The sequence below is a fragment of the Microtus oregoni genome, unplaced genomic scaffold (assembly GCF_018167655.1).
Source record: "Microtus oregoni isolate MIOR12 unplaced genomic scaffold, Mior012 000018F_ref0000195, whole genome shotgun sequence".
In the NCBI taxonomy this organism is placed as follows: domain Eukaryota; kingdom Metazoa; phylum Chordata; class Mammalia; order Rodentia; family Cricetidae; genus Microtus; species Microtus oregoni.
Window position 1 is genome coordinate 36,755,793 of NW_024543077.1, and position 20,435 is coordinate 36,776,227.

The window sequence follows — 20,435 nt, forward strand, 5'->3', positions numbered from 1 at the left end:
TTTAATTTTGTAGTTTTTATTTTTACTAGCCAATGTCTTTCCACAGCTGTTGTTCCTTTGTCATTAGCATTTAGAAAATTCAAAATTAATAGAGCATTATGCAAACTATTTCTGGGGATATTTATCATCCCTTTCTGTTTATTTATCATATTTTAGAGTTTGATTTGATCTTTCTGTAACTGCCTGCCCTGTAAGATTGTGTGGTATACCTGTAATATACTTTATATTATAATAAGTAAAATCTGTTTCATTTTCTTAGAGACATATGCTATGGAATTGTCTGTCATTATTTGTACAGGTATACTCATGATGGCTATAACTTCTAGCACATGTGTAATTACCGAATCAGCCTTTTCTGAACTCAAAGCAGTTTCCCATTAAAAACCTGGATAGGTATCAATGGTGTGGTATACATATTTTAGTTTTCCAAATTCTACAAAATGGAACACATCCATCTGCCAGGTTTTTTCTTTGTGTACCCTTTGGGTTATCCTGAAGGTAGTGGTGTTTGATTATATGAAGAACAAGTAGAACACTTCCTTATAATTTCCACGACTTGTTGCTACGTGATGGGGAAGTCTTTTTTTAACTTTGCTATTGACTTGATTTTTTTTAATGAAATTTTGAGGCCTTTAGCACATTTCCAATCAATAATTGATTGATTTCTGCATTACCTTTGGCTAGACACCGAGCAGACCCATATGGGATTGGATGTGTGCTGTGTATATGGGATGATTCCTATTCCTGATTATATCTGGTAACTTAATAAATAATAAAGCCAATTATGTATCACCTGGCATAAATCCAGTGGTTTCAGTATGCAAAACAACTCTTTCTGCATATTGGGAGGGGACCAAGCAATTCATTTTCTTCCACATAAAACAGAGCCAAGATCACAGATTTTTGGAATCCACTTGACTATGCTTGAAGCCAAATCTATCACCAGTGAACGATGTCTTCATGGGGACCATAATGATGTCTCCCTCTCCTACAGCTCTTGTTTCTAAAGCGCTCGGCAGGGTGCATGTCACGTTGTTGTAGGAACCCAGGGAGTGCTGACTGGTTATTAGTCACGCCAACTGGGAAGCAGCCTGAGCCGCTTAATAAGGTGGTTCTTCATTTGTGTCCTGACAGTTCTAATCACAAGGGACATCTTAGTGAGTGTGTCCCCTGCGCTGCACATCCACCGTGAGGCTGGTGGCGTGGATGATGAATGCAGATCATTAATAAATACAAGGAAAGATGCTCTTAGCTCTAGGAGCGATTGTTAGCACCCTTCCAAGGCTTCTCTCTTGCAATATCTGAAATACATTATGAGAAATTAATTGGGTTTCTCGATCTCATTTCTAGTGTCGGCGGTGACATCGCAAAGCAAGCTCCAGATGGCACCAACTGGACTCTTTATCAGAGGTTTCAACACTGATGCCAAAACAAAACGCGCCCAGCAGCCTGGTGAAGTTGACGTGGTAAGGAGTCGCCTCTTGTGAAGGAGGTTCAGCAGAAGAGCAATGAGTTAACAGGGAATGGTCCTGAAACAGAATCTTTACAGATTTGAATCAAAACACCAGAGTCAGGAAGAAACTGCAGACCCAAAATGGATAAGAATAAAAACACGATATTTCAGAAGTCAAACAATTTCTAAAAAAAAAATAAATTCCAAAGGAATTAAAACCCACATTAACTATTTTTTTTTCAGTGAGAGGTTAATTTTTTAAAGGAAAATTCAATATTATAAAGTATGCTTAGTTGTCACTAAGAGGAACACTGAGTTCCAGCAATTTTAGTCCTTGTTCTCTGGGGACGAAGGGCTCAATATCTCATGATTATCTCTAAGATGTTTGTCGGATCCACACATTCCTTTGTTCACGGAACAGCTCTGAGCCATCTGTCATGGTTTCTGAGGAGCCTGAAGAAACACACTGAGGTTAAATCGTACACTCTTAAAATCTGTCATCACGCCATAAAGTCAAGGGCTGGTCTTTTTTCCTTTTTAAACAGAAATATGACCTTTTCCTTTAAAAGCTTCAGCTTAATCCTAAAACCGGTCTTCAGTCCGATAATAAATCCGGTTTGAGTGTGTGTCTGCCGATAGTAAAATACCTGAATGGCACTGAATTTTAGTGTAGCCTGATTTTCCCATCCATTTTGCTCAGATTGTGAGATAAACGGCTCTTGAGCCATTTGTCATATCGCCACGCTCTGGGATTTTAAAAATTATTTTTAATATTCAAAATTTTTGCACCTACATGTGTACAGCGCATATATGTTTGTGGGTGACACGTATGTACAGGTGCACATGTGTTTGTGTGCAGGTCGAGGCCCAGGTCAACGTCACGGGTCTCCTTTTATAGGTCAACGTCACGAGTCTCCTTTTACAGGTCAACATCACGGGTCTCCTTTTTACAGGTCAACGTCACGGGTCTCCTTTTACAGGTCAACATCTCGGGTCTTCTTTTACAGGTCAACGTCACGGGTCTCCTTTTACAGGTCAACGTCACGGGTCTCCTTTTACAGGTCAACGTCACGGGTCTCCTTTTACAGGTCAACGTCACGGGTCTCCTTTTACAGGTCAACGTCACGGGTCTCCTTTTACAGGTCAACGTCACGGGTCTCCTTTTACAGGTCAACGTCACGGGTCTCCTTTTACAGGTCAACGTCACGGGTCTCCTTTTACAGGTCAACGTCACGGGTCTCCTTTTACAGGTCAACGTCACGGGTCTCCTTTTACAGGTCAACATCACGGGTCTCCTTTTACAGGTCAACGTCACGGGTCTTCTTTTACAGGTCAACGTCACGGGTCTTCTTTTACAGGTCAACGTCACGGGTCTTCTTTTACAGGTCTCTACGTTATTTTTTGAGCTCAGGGACCAGAGCTCACCAACTGACTAGACTGGCTGGCCAGAGAGCCCTGGGGAAATCCTCCTGTCTCCATCCACCCAGCTCTAGGTGGACACACCTGTCATCTACGTGGGTGCTGGGGATTCAGACTCAGGTCTTCAGGCTCGTGTAGCAAGCACCAACCAAGTCATCCTGTCAGCTCCGTAGAGTCCTCCAGGATTTGGCTCTCCTCCTCCAATGGATCTCCTTTCATCACCCGTGGGCCACCCGCTCCCATGGTTAGGATCCTGGGATGAATTTTTTTTTTTCACGATCAGACCTGTAGAACTTGTGAATGTTTCCCGTTGAGAACCCGAAGGCAGCTCATCAATTTCGTGTTATCACTCAATGACCCTCCCATCTCTGCACCTTCAGCCCAGTGACTGTACCTCCTTCGGAAGCACTCCGTATTACCTCCCTCGCATTTTAGCAGGCTTGCTGACCTGGTTTAGGACTCATGGCCTTCACTTCCTCCCCACCTCCCAACCCCCCGCCCCGGCTCAGCTGTGCTCACCTGGCAAAACTCAATCACTGGTCAAACAACTTTCGAGTTATTCTGTGCCTACATCCCAGTATCTGTGGAAAGGTCCGGAATGATGGTTGTCTATTTAAAATTCATGCTCTAAATGTCAAGTGCTCTGAAGCCTACAGTTATTTCCAAACTCACACCTCCCATCCTGTCCAAAACTCCCCTCCACTCCCCGTAGATCTCCACCATCAGTATGTGATGGAGGAAGGTCATTGGTTAAATAAAAAGAAACTGCTTGGCCCTCATTGGTTAGAAGATAGGTGGGAGGAGTAAACAGAACAGAATGCTGAGAGGAAGGGGAAGTGAGCTCAGACTCCACAGCTCTCCTCTCGGGAGCAGACACCTCAGAGAGATGCCATGCTCCGCTCTCCCGGGCAGACGCATGCGATGAAGCAAGCCGCCAGGTTAGACATGCTGAACCTTTCCCTGTAAGACGGGTGCTCACAGATTATTAGAGATGGGTTGATCAGGATGTGAGAATTAGCCTGAAAGGGCTAGAGCTAAAGGGCCAAGCAGTGTTTAAATGAATGCAGTTTGTGTGTTGTTATTTCTGAGCATAAGCTAGCCAGGCTGCTGGGGTGCTGGGGATGCAGCCCCACCGCCCCTATTACTACAGATTGGTGCCCAGACGTGTGGACAACTGAATCCACTGAAAGCCTGAGAAAGCTTGGGAAAGAGAAGAGCATGTTTCCTTGGTAGCTGCAATTTAATAGAGGCTTCCTGACTCAGCTTTAGCTGCAAAACCCTGCAGCTCATTAAGAGGTCCTGCCACGAAACACTTAAATGGTGTTGACGAAAAGCTGAACGCATGCTTTTCGGTTTTCAGCCGTAGCAGGAAAAAAGCTGCACCATTTAAAAATGCCAGCTTTCTGGGCTGTCCTGCCAGGGCAAACTCTGACTCTTTTACTCAGGCGGTTCGTGCAGTTTGCAAGCACAGGCTGCTGAAGCTCGCTTGCTGGCAGGGACCTTGAAATGCCATAGAGTTGTGGCAGTAAACACAGCTACAGCCAGTACCTCAGCCATAAGGCTGGAAAGCTAAGGAATGGGCTACATCTAGCCGGCAAAGCCACGCCTTTAATCCTACTGATATTGCTTGGTAAATTAAAGACTCATGTGGTCAGAAAAAGAGAGATATACAGTAAAGAGAGATTCAAAGACAAAGAAAATTTTTAAATGGTTTACAGTGTGTTAAAAATATATGCAGACTAAAAGTTGAAGTTCTTAAAGTAAAAAACAAAAAAAAAAGGAAGAGAGTTGTTGTGTGTGGTAGTACACACCTTTAATCCCAACACTTAGAAGGCAGAGGGAGATTGACCTCTGTGACTTCAAGGTGTGGTAGCACACGCCTTTAATCCCAGTGCCTAGAAGGCAGAGACAAACAGATCTCTGTGAGTTCAAGGTGTAGTAGTGTACACCTTTAATCCCGAATGCCTGGGAGGCAGAGACAGGCGGATCTCTGAGAGTTCAAAGACAGCCTGGTCTACAGAGTTATTCCAGGTCAAAGATATAGAGAACCTGTCTAAAAAGCAAAAAGTTAAAAGTAAAAATAAACGAAATAGAGGTTAAAACAAAGCTGTACAAAGATGGAAAATAGACAGAGAATTTTGATACTGTATGCTATTATGCTCTCTTTGAATTGTTTGAATGCTGAGGAAGGAGCAACAGCTGCTAAAAGATATTTGTTTATAAATGCTACTGAACTAATCCAACATAGATATTTTGAATTTGGATCTAAGGATATGATACTTTGGAAAAGAGATTCTTCTTTTGTTTTCACAGAGGATCAGACCTTGTGGATTACATTTATCCTGATATGGTATGATGGACCACGCCCTCCTGAAGGGTTGATGTGAACACCTTCAGAAAATTGCTTCGCTCAACTGCCAACTGAGATGAAACTAGCACACAGGTTATACCATGAAAGACCTAATTAATGACGCCCCCATTCAGCAGGAAGCAGTTTGGAGAGAAATAACTGCGCCCATATTCCCAAAAAATGTTTATAAATGTTCTTTTACATTTAAAGGGGGATATGATATAGGTATGAATAATTTGCATTAGTATAGATTTTGCTTTATTGATAGAGATTTACGGTCAATTTTGTTATATGTATATGTATTTCTGATATTGATTAAGGTATTGTGATTGTGTAGTTCATTATTAAAATGTAATGTATAATTAGGAAATATAGGTTGTTGATGGATAATCATAAATAATAGTCAAGTTTGTAGTCATGTTAGTTAATATTTTCTAGATGTGCATAGATATATTTTAGATAGGCATTCTTCATATTTTTCAAAGATTATAGAATATGGCATTTTAAATGTTTTAATAACTTAGGACTTTTCATGACAATGAGACACTCTGCTCCTGGCAGCACCAATCTACTTCAAGAGGAAGATGGGCATCGAAGAGGCTCGTTATGGAGTTTGATAGCCATTTGGGCAAGAAACTGCTCTTGCCTGGACTATTGCATAAACTGGACACAGAGAACCCACAGAGAGAGGACTACTGAACTTGCCTAAGGTGAGATGATCTTTCGGGGTTCCTGATTCATGAAAGAGTCTGTGAGACATTCTGCAGGACACAACAGATAGTGACTGAACTGACTTTGAATTTTCCTGCTTTATGGAAATGTCTGCTGGATACCATGGGCCTGAAGGCTGAAGATGGATGCCCCAACGGTACAGAGGAACCTTGGGTGACTGTCCAGGCAGCGAGATGTCTCTGTCATTTCTAGAGTTTTAAAAGTTGCTTTTTTCTTGTTTGCTTAGGTAGTATTGTATCTTTCTGGAGTCTTTGATGGAGTTAAGAATAGTTAGTTATAGTTATAGATTTCCTTAGTTATGATAAAGATTATTGTAACTTTTACTTGATAACTGTTTCGTTATATGTAATTTTGCTATGTTAAAGTTAAAGCTTTTTTTTTTTTGTTTAAACCGAAAAAGGGGAAATGATGGAGGAAGGTCATTGGTTAAATAAAAAGAAACTGCTTGGCCCTCATTGGTTAGAAGATAGGTGGGAGGAATAAACAGAACAGAATGCTGAGAGGAAGAGGAAGTGAGCTCAGACTCCACAGCTCTCCTCTCGGGAGCAGAGGCCTCAGAGAGATGCCATGCTCTCCCGGGCAGACGCATGTGATGAAGCAAGCCGCCAGGTTAGACATGCTGAACCTTTCCCGGTAAGACCCGTGCTCACAGATTATTAGAGATGGGTTGATTGGGATGTGAGAATTAGCCTGAAAGGGCTAGAGCTAAAGGGCCAAGCAGTGTTTAAATGAATACAGTTTGTGTGTTGTTATTTCGGAGCATAAGCTAGCCAGGCTGCTGGGGTGCTGGGGATGCAGCCCCGCCGCTCTTATTACTACAAGTATGCTCTATTTCCTATCTTAAATAACGTTCTTCCATCTCCACATCCTTCTCTAATGACTTCCTCCTTCCGCCTCCTCCCATCTTTCTCTCCTCAGCCCAATATTTATGAATGGCAATCTATGCTTGCAGAAGTCCCTAAAGAATCATACCAAACCCAGGGAAGAGCCCCCTCCTGTCTAGGCTGACCTTCTTGAAATAACTACTCCGGAGTAGATAAACCCGCACTCCCTCCGTGGCAATCTCTCTTGCCTGACAGTTCCATAGTTGGCAACTCCCTGTGGCTAAGAACTGAACTTCCATACTTATCTTTCTTAGGAAACCAAATAAGAAAGATTAGCAATTACACCAGACACGGTGGTGCCACCTGTAAACCCAGCACTCGGGAGGCTGAGGCAGGAGGATGGAGAGGACAAAGCCAAGCGGCCTGGGCTACCTCGTGAGAATCTGCCTTTAAAAAAGAAGGAAAGAAAATGAGAAGAAAAATAAGAACTAGGAGCAATGGAGGCTTCTCAAACTTGCTAGTCTTGAGAGGCAGGTCAGTCCAGAGATACCTCAATACTACAGAAGCCCACGTGACCTGAGAAATACAGATACCCCCTTTCCCAATACTGCATTCAGCAGCCTGGGATCCCCAACATGCGTCACGTTGCACGTAGACCATGCTCCAAACAATGCAGTTTTCCTGCAAACCCATCTTAAACATATCCTGTAACTAAGGAGACGAGGCTAAACCTGCCTGAACTGGTTTTGGATGCATTCATAGAAAGGGAACTTGGTTTCTTTGAGTGAACTTTTAGGGGAACTTTTCTTATTTCCAATATTATGCCTACGAGTGTATAAAAAATTAAAATCTGATGCATCATGGGAAAAATGTAGAGTGGTCAAAGACTGTGGGAGCCCGTTAATGAAATCAGCCGTGGCTCACACCTTAGTAGCCAGCTCCTCCCCCTGCTGGGCCCCGACAAGACAGCCTAACCCAATGCTCTTGAGGAAAACTCACTCGCGGCCTCTTGATGGCTTGAAGTGCATCTATTCTGTACTTGCAATCTTTGAGTAAAATCCCCTGATATTTTGAAATTTGTGAGTACTTCTTCCATGCTCTGAACACGATACCAAGATCTGGAAATACCCTCTGGACAAAGGCCACTGGTCACACAATATCAAGTGGATGAAAACACAGGTCCACTTTCTGTCCTTGAAATACTCACATGTTTTGGCTTTTGAAAAGTATCAGCTCCTTCCTGAAGTATACTCCAACTGTCCATTAAAGATATAGACCGTGTCCTCCAGGGTCTAGAGGCTATGACGATGTCTTTCCGGACCTCACCATGTGACACTGGGCCACATCTCCCATCTTTGTAAGCAGAAGTTTCCCAACCGCTGTGGTCCCCGGAATTCCACAGTGAGAAGACGGTTGACCGAAATCACTGGGTTACCCCTCAGGGACCACACTATCCAGCGGAGGACACCCAGACGACAGGGCATTGGGGATATTTGCCTTTTGAATTGTCACTGCCATTTCTGTAAAGCCCTTGTGAATCCACAGCGCTCCCACCGAGGCTGGTACTTCCACAGCCTCCGATACCCTAACCTGAATATTAGCTATCACTGCCCTCCAGGAAGATGCCCGTGTGCCCCGGTGAGTGTGCTCACGAATACAGGAATTAAAAACTCACCTTGAACTCGTGATGCTAGTCTCTTGTTTACTCACCTGTATGTGGTCCCTCCAAGTGGAGACACACAGTGGGAACCGTTTATAGGATTCTGGTTTGCACAGGCAATAAGTTGCTTGTGAAACAAGAGCAGAGTTGTTAAATGAGCCAAGGAGGAAGGGACCGTTGGCGTTGGGAGTGGGATGTGGAACAGCTGGTCACTGACCCAGGTGGCACATCGGGCATCCCTGAGTCTCCCGATAGTAGATGCTCTTCAGTCTCCACTGGGCCAACCACAAATGCCCATGCACTCCCAACTACATCATGGGAGGTTGGGAATGCATAAGCTGCTCTCTGCTTCTCAGCCCGTCTGCCTTCAGAGTGAAGTGTACAAAAAGGAAAATCCGTAGAACACGCTTGCCCACAAGGCTTCCCGCCGCCTTCATAGCCTTCTAAGCTGGACGCTCCTGGCTCTTCGAAACCGATTCTGGGACATGTTGAGGGGAGGGCGGATCTGTGAGGCTCTAAGCCCATTGAGTGGAATCAGAGAAGGATCAATGGATAAGCAATTTGACAACAAGGAGGGACATCGGCACAATTACACTGCAGGAGAGGCTGTGGTTTGCTTAGGAGGGCAAAAAATAAAATTAGGGATATCTTATTCTTCAAAGGAATCTATGAAGACAAGCCAACAATTCCTGCCACAGCCATCCCTGGAAAGGTATTCTGGGACAGGGCCACACCTTCGGAGGACATTGGGAGAGAACTGTGTGACAAGGAGCTCCCAGTGATTTCTGCCACCGGCTCCTCATCCATCAGCAGTCCTGTGCCCTTGACTATAGGCAGGATCTCGTAACATATTTCTAGAGAATTGGAGGTATGTTAGAAAAAGCAAACCCTTTATGGCAGGATGGCACGGGGGAGAGAGCAGAGAGGCATAGACTGTGTGGTCATATCATTAGCTCTGCAAACCTGAGCAGGCCATAGACCTCTCTGAAATAATGCTTCCTTAAAGAAAAAGCTGGGGACAGGACTGGTCTGTAAGAACTGAGATGATATATTCCGTGATGCTGTGATTGGAGGAACGGGGACAAGCCACATATCCCAAACCTTTCTCAGTAACTGGAGACATCACCATTAGGCTTGTCCCTCAGCTTTTCTGGTGACTGTTCCCAAAGCTAATAATACAGGGAGAAACTTAGGACAGACAGAAGCAAACTGGACTCCGCCTTTAAGGACAGCGCGTTGGCCTGGCCACACATGGCAGCGGAGACAGTTGTGCAGACAAGAGCTTGTGCAAGTGTGAGAACCTGCATGATTTCCTCCTGTGCCACAGATGCGACTTACTGTGCTTCCTTCTCACCACAAGGACGTTTACAGCGACCCCAACCTCAGTCGTAGCTACAGTGTCAAATTTGATGGTCCCCATAATCGCACAGCTTTTCTGCTTCTGGCTGACACACGACTTTCGTTATAATTCGGATGAACTTCTCTATGAAACATGTTGGAGGAATACATAAATAAAATGAACATAGCACCTAGGCTCGAGTCTTTCCTTTAGGTATGATCATGTAAGCATCAACAGCAAACCTGGAGGCTGCTTCCTTGATTGTTTTCAGAATTAATTTGATTTGGAGTTAGGGAGTAAAGATTTGGATTAGCATAATTTGAAAAAGCAACACCTCTGAGAAATGGAAGAGAACACGGAGTTGCAACAATATTTGTACCGTTTTTATTTGCAAAAATAACGATCTGAATGCAGGTTCCACAGTATATTACAGGTAAGTACTTCATTCCATTTGTGAGAGCACTCAGTAGTTGCAAAGTTTTAAACTGTGCTTGGGGAGATTCAGACTGGCTCAAAGTCCTTCACTGAACCGAAAGCCGTTTTCCTCATTTTTACACCCATGATATTGACCAAAGTCATTCAAGTCCGATTTACATTTTTTTTAAAAAAAAGTACAGACAAAAATCCCACTGAAATCATCACACCATAGTTTATGCTGTTACAAACGTGTTATACAAAATGCAACACCGGCACAACATGTTGGCAAGGATATATTGCACATGCTACAGCGTCGTCTGCAGACAAACCTACTACACAGAAGATGCTTGCATCGACTCTTCAGATCACTGCATAGGAAACACACAGGATTACATTCTACGCGCACGCTCAGATTGTCACTATCTTAGAACGCTGTTCCTCTATAATACTGACCTATGGTTGACAGCCCTGTGCGGAGAAAGCATCTCAGCACGACAGAGCCAAATGTAACACTCCTATAGAAAACTTCAGCATCTTCGTTTCAAAGCAGAGAAGGGGAGAACTAGGAAAAGGAGACATTGAGAGAAAAGAAAAAAGAAAAAAAAAAAAACTCCCTAGGGTCATATTGCTCCAGTAACACTCGGGTGAAAAGACACAAAGCGTCTCACGGAACATTTCCAGGATATACAAATATAAAAGGCACTCTGACATTGTGACACAAGACCACAACGGGGCGAGTTCCTCAACAGTGCAATGGTTGCACAAACCCAGCTTGCTCACTAGCGTGAGCGTGACTAGTGTGCAATGAATCCTTCCGTGTCCTCGTTCTAATGCAACGGGGCTATAAGCCAAGCGGCCGTCCACTGCCCAATGTACCAAAACATACTGTGGTGCCCTTTTAGTAGTGACAAATAGAAATCCCCTGAGTTATGATTTACTAGGACTTTAGGCGATTTGGAGATAGCCGTGAATTTACCAGAGATAGGCAGACACCAGCGGACAGGTAAGTGCAATCAGACATGGTCCTTGTGGCGGTGGCGAACATACAATCTAAAAACCATGAGTTTAGGAGAAAGCACTGAGCGACTCAGACACTACTAAAAACACTCTCCCCATCCCCAGAAAGTGATGTCGCAAACACGCACGAGACAACTGAAATCCAGAGAAGTTATAGGTTTTTAAAAAGTTATTTCTTTAGAAAAAAAAAAAAAACTTTTGGTCTTGTTGGGTGGGGAGGAGGGACAGAGCCAGAGAAGGCGAGAAAGACAGACAGACACAGACAGACAGACAGACAACTCAGAAGAATGGCTCTCTTTGTAAGCTTGATTTCATTGGGTTCCTTGTCTTTCCTCCATCAGAAAGAGGCAGGGAAGGCCAGCAGGGCTCCATGGCCACAGTGGTTCCTGCTAGGACATTGCTTTGCTGAAGCAACCCCCTTTCTCTCTACTGCGTCAACTACCAATGCTGGCATTTCATTTCCTGCTTTAAATGCCAGCCCGGCAAGACTTCCACTCCCTTCTGGAAAAAGACAGCACGGCCCATCATGCCTCTTCAGCAGGAGCGCTCCCTTAATCTGCGGGGGTTCCCTAACGGTGAGGTCCTTGCTGCTCATTAGCAGCCTGTGCACGTGTTAAAAACACACCTGCTCCAAACCAAAAGAACAGATGGAGGGGTTCATCACACCTTCACCCCGAGAAGGTTAAAAAAAAAAGATGACAAGATTTGCCTGCTGAAATCAATATCGGTTTTATAAAACTTCCGAACAAGTTCTCATTTGCGAAGATCCAACGTGAGTTTTAATTAAATCCAGGATATTGAAAAGAGTGAGGGTAAAGGCCCCCAGCTTGGTGGGAACAATAGCGTATGTTGTCTAGGTCTCATCCAGATGTAAGCGAACCCTGCAAAACACTATAGGATAGAAAATCCAAGGGTGAAGACAGAACCTGCTCTAACCCTGGAACGCTGTGGCCCACCGCTGCGGATGTCTCTTCTGAACCTCCAGCGAGTAGAGCACAGCGTCTGGGTTTGTGTCTCTGTGTTTGGTTTTAATTCCTTTTCTTGGCGCAGTGCCCACCCTTGGCCTTGTTTTCCATTAAGTCTCAGAGTCATGAGACATTTTGGGTGTCGTTTCTGCAGCCTCTGGGTCTTTCCTTGGGCTGTCTTCGCGTGCATGATCAGCTGCACCCGTTTTCATCTCGTGGAAGGGTTCTGATTGACAACAGCATGGGACCAGGCAAGGAACAAACCTGAGGGTCAGCTGGTAGTCGTGGGAAATGTTGGGCTTAACCCCAGAGCTATTGGCTAGGCCAGAGGCAGGGGTATTTTCCCACTTATTTTATTATTCTAAATAAGGTAAATAGCAACAAGAGAGAGAGAGAGACAGAGAGAGAGAGAAAGAGAAAGAGAGAGAGCCTAAACAGTGGCTATTTTCTCAGCATTTGTTTCATTTCAAATAAATATAAACACATTTACATCGAAGTATACAGACATATTCTCTGATTTGAGAACAAAACGAAAACCCAAACCCGTGGACAACACATCATCGGGGCATCAGTTACAAATGTCAAACCATCAGCTAGAAAACCATGTCATTAGAAATATAAAATACAGGAAAGACCGGTATGCAAAAAAATGATTACATTTCAACCCCATAGAAAAGTTGCTACAGTTCCCACTTGCGTTTAGAGAGAAAAAAAAAAAGTTCGAACTCTCCCGTTGTAGGCGGAAGCATTTTGGTCCTCATGGGCAGCGGGGCTGACGAAGTCCACGCATCCATTCACACGCGCGTGTGTAAGGATGTGAGCGTAAGTCTCAAAGTCTCATTCTTCTTTCTGTGCAGCTGTTCCGGGTGAAGGGCGGGGTCCGTTAGACCTAGAAGCTTTGGCAGAGGGAGCAGACACAGGTATTGACAATGCTGGTTTCATCAGCACACAACCAGCAATCAGCTCGAGCTTCTACACGAACCATTTCTGCTCCCGTCTCCTTGGTTCCCTTTCACAGGAGCGCGCGGTCACTCCTGGGCCGCCACCTTGACTGAGCGTGTCTTGCTATTCTACCGTGGAAGGACAGTGCCGGCCCTGAGGCCCTTACCAAAGTCAGCATTTCCATTTACGAGCATGCTCGCTAGACAGTGATTTCCTATTTGACTTGCATATTGTTTCAAGTTTTGGCATGGTATAATTTCACCTGAAATGCTATTGGCTAAATTTGGGATCCATTACTCCATTGAAAAATTACTCACGAGTTTCTTAAGGAGAGCCCTGGGTGCTGTTTTATTTATGTCTAACGAGGAAGCATGGTCAACGTTCACATTTCATCTGGCAACTTTAACCAAGATCCTGGGAAGAGGCTGCGGTATTTACACGCTTCCTACGAGGAGGCGGGGGTCAGGTGGACTCCCTTAAGAAGATGATTATAGGCGGTCCGCCTGAAGATGAACTTTGACCTTTGGCTTCTAGTGAGGAAGTAAACAACAGACTGGGAAGAGGGTGTAGGCATTTCCTAGCCCCTCTTCCCTCCCCTCCCAGGGGACACGAATGTCACTTGGCAGACCATGGAACTCACTGGCGAATACGTGAGAAAGGAAATCTTTAGGCTGAATGTTTGTCTCTCTGTTGCGTGATCCCCAAAGACAAAGGATTCAATACTTAGAAATTTTCCTCACTTAAGATGAGAGGTAGGACTTTCACAGAAGTACCTTAGACCTAAAGAAAATAGGAAGCAAACCAGAAACCAGGTCTATCTGCGTGTGCTTCAGCCTACAGCCTAGCTGCCTTCCTTTGGCTAGACTGGTTCCTCGTCTGCTGGCTTCCGGAAGCTCGGTCTCAAATACTCGGACACAGCGTAAGTCTGGAATTCAAGCTTCCAGGCGGCTGAGGACACACCTCTATGGTCCACGGTTAGAATGTTTCTGAGTCGGAATCGTTTTCGTTATACCCGTCCTCGGAGCCCACGTGGTTACTGCTCAGACTGACCCCGCTACCCAGGTTGGAGAGGGTCGTCCTGCTCCAATTGTCCTTTCTAAGACCAACCAAGTTGACAGCCGTCATGGCACTGGAGGGAGAAAGGGGCATCATGGTAGCCAGAATGAGGGCCAGGCAGTCAGCCACGCCTTTGTTAGGAGCACAAGCGAGGGCCGGGGTATGACCTGGGCGTAAATGCAGACAAGGCAGAGGTTAGTCGGGAGGGTCCAGAGCTGTACGGCGGTCCACAGTACATCTCCCGCAACCTTACGAGAGGAGATGCATGTTGAGTTAGAATTCATGCCAGCTAAGAGGAGTTACTTCCCACAAGCCATGCTGGGGTGAGGCCGGCATGGGACAGGGAGGAGGCGACATTTCACAGAGGTTCTAGTTTTGGGTTTGGGCTCACACGCCTATAGAAAAGCAGTGTTTTCCCAGGTTAGCGGATTCCAGCCTTCATCTAGAGAACAGAAACATATGGCAAGGGAGGGAGGGAGGTTGGGGACACAAGCCACAAAAACTAGCACTAGGACATCCAATGGGGGGACGTTCCGCTGTCAGCAAACGCACACCATGAGCCGCAGACCTGGCAGAGGGGAACTCTCTTTCCATGGCAAGTGTGTGTCAAACAAAAAGGGTAAAACCAGTGGCTGATGGCGGTTTATGTACACTTCACAGAAAGTACATATTCTGAAAGCCCGAAACCCTTTGAAGAGGTCAGTAACTAATACTTTCATGACCATTTCAGGGAATTTTCATAGCCCTACGAAAAGAAGTCACCTCAGCAGCGAAAGTCACAAATCTGAGCTCTCAGGAATGTGGGGCGAAGCCCTGTTGGCCGTAATTAGGTGGTGTGACCCTATCACTCAGACTTGAGACTTCAGACACTCCTCAGAAAACCGGACCTCAGCACTTGATGGAGGAACACACTGCTCACGGACTTGCTAATCCTTGCCCCCATGCCAAGGTCCGCTTCCACAGTGAGCAGTGAGCTTGCTCCGTCAATCAGAGGAACCGTTCTGGTTAAAACTCAGCCGTGGTTTCCTGTTCCTAGACGTGAGGGCCCTCTGCACTCTCAGCCCCGAAGAGACTATTCGTCTCTACAGAGAGAAACCAAGCGAAGAGCGTCAGGTGTCTTAGGGGCAGCGATGGGTGAAGGGACTATTAGCGCAGCGGGGTACTGAGTGATCTCCAAACGTCCCCAGCCACTGGCCCAGCTAAACCCTGATGGAGGCAGGCTCCCCTGGCACAGAGCTTCTGTATCCATAGATACAGACTGCATACACCTGAGAGCATGTTAACACCCATTTAATCTAGCATCTCGTCGCGGAGAGAAACAGCGGGCTTCTTCATGCCAAGCTTAAGGTGGGTAGTGTGGCTAAAGATGAGGAAAATAAGCTGGGAAAGCTAAGGGGATGGGTTGAAAGAACCGTCTGCACTTCCTAGACGAGCCAGGCTGGGGAGAGCGCAGGGGACATGCTAGGGTACATGGGGCTGCGGGAACAGAACTAAAGCATCCGCTAAGATGTCAGCATGACTGCTTACTTCGGAGAAACAGGCCTGAGCTGCTAACTCCAATACCTGTAATAAGTAGTTAATTGAGTAGCATTAATACATCCGAATACTTTACTTAGCTATTGTTGCAAAAATTACTTGATGCGTATATATCCAGAAGTGCCCCTTTTGCTTCCTAAGGTTAAGAGGCGTTGTGCGTACGGTGGTCGTTTACTAGGATTCTGGTATTCAATAGTTCTTGTAACGCAGCAGGCAGAGTGGACGGCTTCTGACAAGAATAGCCTCATTTGGGGAAGGCCAGGCATGGCGGACAGGAGACGACACCTCCAGCCTAGACCCTAGTAGAAACATTTCGTTCGCGTTTCCCAACTTTCTATATGAGCCATGTGAGTTCTGATTTGCACTTTACAAGAACATTTGATCTAGGAAGGAACCGGTGTGCGAAGATCTCTTTCCATGGAGCCCCGGAATGTCCGCGAATGTATGTAAGTCGGAATTCCCAAGGCCAAGCCGAAAAGGGCTTTGCTATACCTGGAATTCTTTGACTGAAATACGCTCAGCTGGTACTGTTACACGCAACATGGGCAGCAATGGTGGGCTACAGGAAGACAGCCTACTGGGCAGAAAGACAGACAGGACAAACTACCTGGGTTTGATTTCTCACACAGAAGTGGCTTCCAAGGGGAAGGAAGCGCCTACTGGCTCTTAAGCCGTGCCTAACTTTCGCAGTTCCTCCGGCTTCAACCAACGCCACCTGTAGCGACCGCTAATTCTTCCTACTTACCGTTTTCGTCGACCGCAAGCACACAGGCTCCTTTGGCCAGCAACTCCTCCACGACCGCCGTCAAGCCACTGCGGGCAGCGATATGGAGGGGTCTGAAAGACAACACCGAGCATTGTGTGAGGGAGAGAGCTGGGATCTTCCAAAGGCTGTGTGCCTGAGGAGGCTTCGTGGAGGCGGGAGATGGCAGATCCCATGAGGGCGGGGCCCAGTGAGAATCTCCAGGGCACTGGAGCAGGGCACTGTAGGACGCTAGTCCTTCCCAGTTCCTCTTTGTCCTGAGTGAAATAGCTTGTGCTCCCTCTCAAGATAGCTGCTCAGGGCGGGGCAAAATAAAGAGGGCCAACCAATCCTAACCTGAAATATGCAAAGCTGTGAGCCCAAACAAGTCTTTGTCTTTATGATTCTCTCGGGTATTGGACATAAAGGGAAACTAATTGGCAGCAAAATAAAGATGTAGAGCTTACGGTCACTAGAAGGAAGATGTTCTTAAGGGTCTGCAAATAGCACATGGTCACTTTGAAGAAAAAGCAGTGCTGGGCACATCTTTTTCAGGTATTATTATGCGTTGGGCCCAGATCTCTCTGTACACCTCAGAAACAGTCTACATGGTAAGCTGTCTGGGGGTAGCACAGAGAAGGCCAGAGGGATCCAAGCTCTGCTGCGTTCTGTGGAAGGCTCTGCACTGGCTACTTTGAGACTCTGTTCCACATGGTTCAGAGGGGTGAGCGGTATTAACACACACTCTCAGATCTTTTTATTATTGCGTGTTCATAGATGTCTCACTGGTTTACGGGACCTTCATAAAAGAGTGTCATCCTCAGAATATTGTGCCATTTCCTTTAATAGTCTTAAATTAAAAAAAAAACAATATTCTTTGCCTTTAGAACAAACGCATAAGTAATTTCCGAAAATGGAAAAAAAAAAAACGAAGCAGCTTTTAGATCCTTCACACTGAGGGTTACGCTGAATTATATTAAAATATAATCACAACAAATAGCTTAGACACTGTTCAAATGCATTCTGGGAACCTGATTTATAAGTGTGCTGTTTTCCCGTCAGACTACATAAGGCAAATACCAAGTATAAACAGTTTCCCCAAATATGTCAGTTTGTAAGCCCAGACGGTTTTCCTGAAAGCTCACTAAATTTATAATGAAGCCCAGAGAACGCCGGTAAGGAGAACAAAGAACTTGCAAACCCTGAGAAGCTGTATCAAAATAAGGGCTCTACCGAAGACGGTGGATCTCCAGTCAACACCGCAGAGGTACACACAGAAACGTCATGAAGACGCAACCTGGTTGGCACCTCTCACTGCTCTGCTTCTCGGGGCAGGCTCTTGCCGTGTGCTGGATAAACACTATGACTCTGGCCCTGCCCCAGATGAACAGTCTTTATCACCCCTCCCCCACAGGCCCAGGCCCAGGGGCCATCTCAGAGATGATGCTGAAAACGGAAAGGCCAGAGGATAGGACAGAGCTGGGCAGGTTGTCTTTTGGACACGACGTGGTCATGGCGTTCATGAGCTCACAGCAGTTGAGATTTCCCGGCGTAAGATTTGCACAAGATCCACCCAGATGATCTCCAGGCCCCGCCCCTTACTGGGGAGCTATTTGGAGAGAATAACTGGAGCTGCAGGGGGAGTGTCGTTCTCTTTGGCAGATGGAGCCACTCGTGGGTTCCAATGCCCCATTGGATGGTCCACATCCACGCACACAAACTGGACATACTGGATTAATTGGGTGTTTTTTTAAAAAAAAAAAGACACGCGGTCGGGAAGGAATCTGGGGGAGCTGGAGGATGAAAATGGTGGTGGGGATGACCGTATTTTGTTGTATACATGTTAGACGCCCCCAAATAACGTATAAAAAAGTACGACGCTGGGCTCGGGTCGCGCGTGGCTGTCACACTCACGTCTGCAGGGCACTGTTTTTCGCGTTGATAAGGCTCTCGTCTTGTATCTTGTCAAGTATTAGCAAGGCGCATCTTTCATGGCCCTAATAAGGAGGAAGAGCAAGACACGTGAGGCAGAGATACAGTACAGCTCCTGACTCTCAACTGACTGCCAGCTTCCTCTGCCTGGAAACATCCAGGGCTGTTTTCCAAATAATTCCTTTCTCAAAAGAGAAAATGAGCCCGAGACTCTCTTAAGCGTCTACCTGGGGCCCGTTAGGACCTGCTTAACACGTTACTGACTTAAAATATTCATAGTTAATATTAATATTTCCAAGCTCATCTTTAGAATGAATGTCCCGAGAGTGAAAGCAGGCGCTAGTGTGGCCAGGTCGGTGAGTGGTGGAGGGGGCAGCGTTAGCAGCGCCCTCTAAAGCCTGCAGCATCACTTTTTAAACACACATGGGATGCCCCCTCCTTCAAACCTTCAATTACTGCTCTGGGGATCCATCTCCTGGAGTTCCCACAGCACCCAAGATCTGTGTCACTTTTCTCCATTTCTGTTGGGTACTCCGAAGAGGCCCTGTTTCTGGAGTGTGGTTTTTATTTTCCCCTCAACCGTAACTACAGATATCTTTGGATATTATGACAATAGAGGCTTGATAGTTAAATTATCAATTATTAGATCTAGGATTATGTGTTACTAAGTCTGTTAATTAAGGGCATAGGGCCACCATCATCAGTATCATCTAAGAGTTAGACATGTTGACTCTCCCTGGGACACAGAGATATAAAATTCCATCTATAATGAAAAAGAAAATCTTAGGCCAATTTAGACCGGATCAAGAGCATACACTTTTTGGTTTTAGAGACAGGTTCTTACTATGTAGTCCAGGCTAGCTTTGAATCCCAGATTCTCCCACCTCAGCCTCCAGAGCGCTGAAGTGAGAGGCATGCACCCCCATGCCTCGCCTGCATCTGTGTTTTAAGGGCATTCTCAAGTGATTCCTTTGTATAAGGATGTCCGTAAAGCCCAGGAGTTCCCATCACCAACACCCTGTGCTTTGACATACACATCCAGATTCGAGCATTTCTGCTGTTTCTGTATTCTTTCCAGGGCACGGATACAAACATATAACCAGCCAACGAGAGGCATGGCTGAGACTTCTGGTACCACCGGTGTCAACTGGCATTATGACATAATGCACTTTGCAAAAATTACACATACAGGCATTTGTACGCATCTTTTATGAAAGAAAAAAAATCTACCGTATACTATGCATTGATATATGCCTGAGAAAACAGTGGCCATGTATGTGGATATTGCTTTAAAGTACTTGATTTGGGGCTGTGTTCTCACAGTGTCTTCAAACCCAACGCAACAGGAACTTCTTAGCGTTTATAAGCCACTGTTGTGTGGCACCCAAATGCGGTGCCACGGCCAGGGAGACAGGTACAGCGGCAGATTCGAGACAGGTGGAATGCGGCCAGACCACAATTGGCAAATCCAGGAAACCCATCCTCATCGTTCCCTTTGGTGAGTGGGGCATATCCACCAACCCAGATTTCTGCCCCTTCCTTCTCCCGCGTCATGTTCCTGCACTGTTGACAGCATCTTGGGAAATGGTCATTTAGTTAAAACCCATGCTCCCTCGGAGCCAGGAGGACAGACCCTGTGGCCTCACTACTATGGTCACAGCAGGAAGCAGCAGCATTTGAAGCCCATTATTACATACTTTGCTGATCGCCAGGTGTAAGGGGGTATTCAAGTCCTTGTCCTTGCCACTCAGGTCAGCCTGGGCGCCGTTCACCAAAATATCTACAGACAGAACCACGAGAGAGTAAGTGAGACTGGATGCCAGGCATGCGTTTCGGCGCGGCTACAAAACAGCACTCGCGTCGGTACAGCCCACACGCAGACTCAATGTTTGTAAAGAAGAAACAGTTGGTTGCCGTATCTGCTCCATTCAAGCGGGAGCTGGGTGGGCAGAGTTCCAACCTCCCTCAGAGTTTCACCATTCCGCCGCCCCTCAGCCTTTGGGCTAAATCCAAATACGGTGTCAGTCTTTCCAGACAAGATGGCTCTGTTT

The 20,435-nt window shown here is 45.9% G+C and overlaps 1 protein-coding gene across 4 annotated transcripts in view; it reads right to left on the bottom strand.

Annotated features, from left to right (window-relative positions):
• Positions 1-10,138: 10,138 nt before the first annotated feature.
• Positions 10,139-20,435, bottom strand: part of Ankrd44 (ankyrin repeat domain 44) — a 211,123-nt gene continuing 200,826 nt past the window's right edge. For 2 of the 4 annotated variants that reach the window (XM_041668371.1, XM_041668369.1), the window contains exons 25-28: positions 20,082-20,164; positions 18,367-18,449; positions 16,456-16,547; positions 10,139-14,341 (exon numbers count right to left, since the gene is read on the bottom strand). In XM_041668371.1, the coding sequence (XP_041524305.1) occupies positions 14,094-14,341; positions 16,456-16,547; positions 18,367-18,449; positions 20,082-20,164 (506 nt within the window). In that variant the 3' untranslated portion in view covers positions 10,139-14,093. Of the gene's footprint in view, positions 14,342-15,701; positions 15,738-16,455; positions 16,548-18,366; positions 18,450-20,081; positions 20,165-20,435 lie in introns of all 4 variants that reach the window. The other 2 variants (XM_041668370.1, XM_041668373.1) reach the window with 2 other exon arrangements.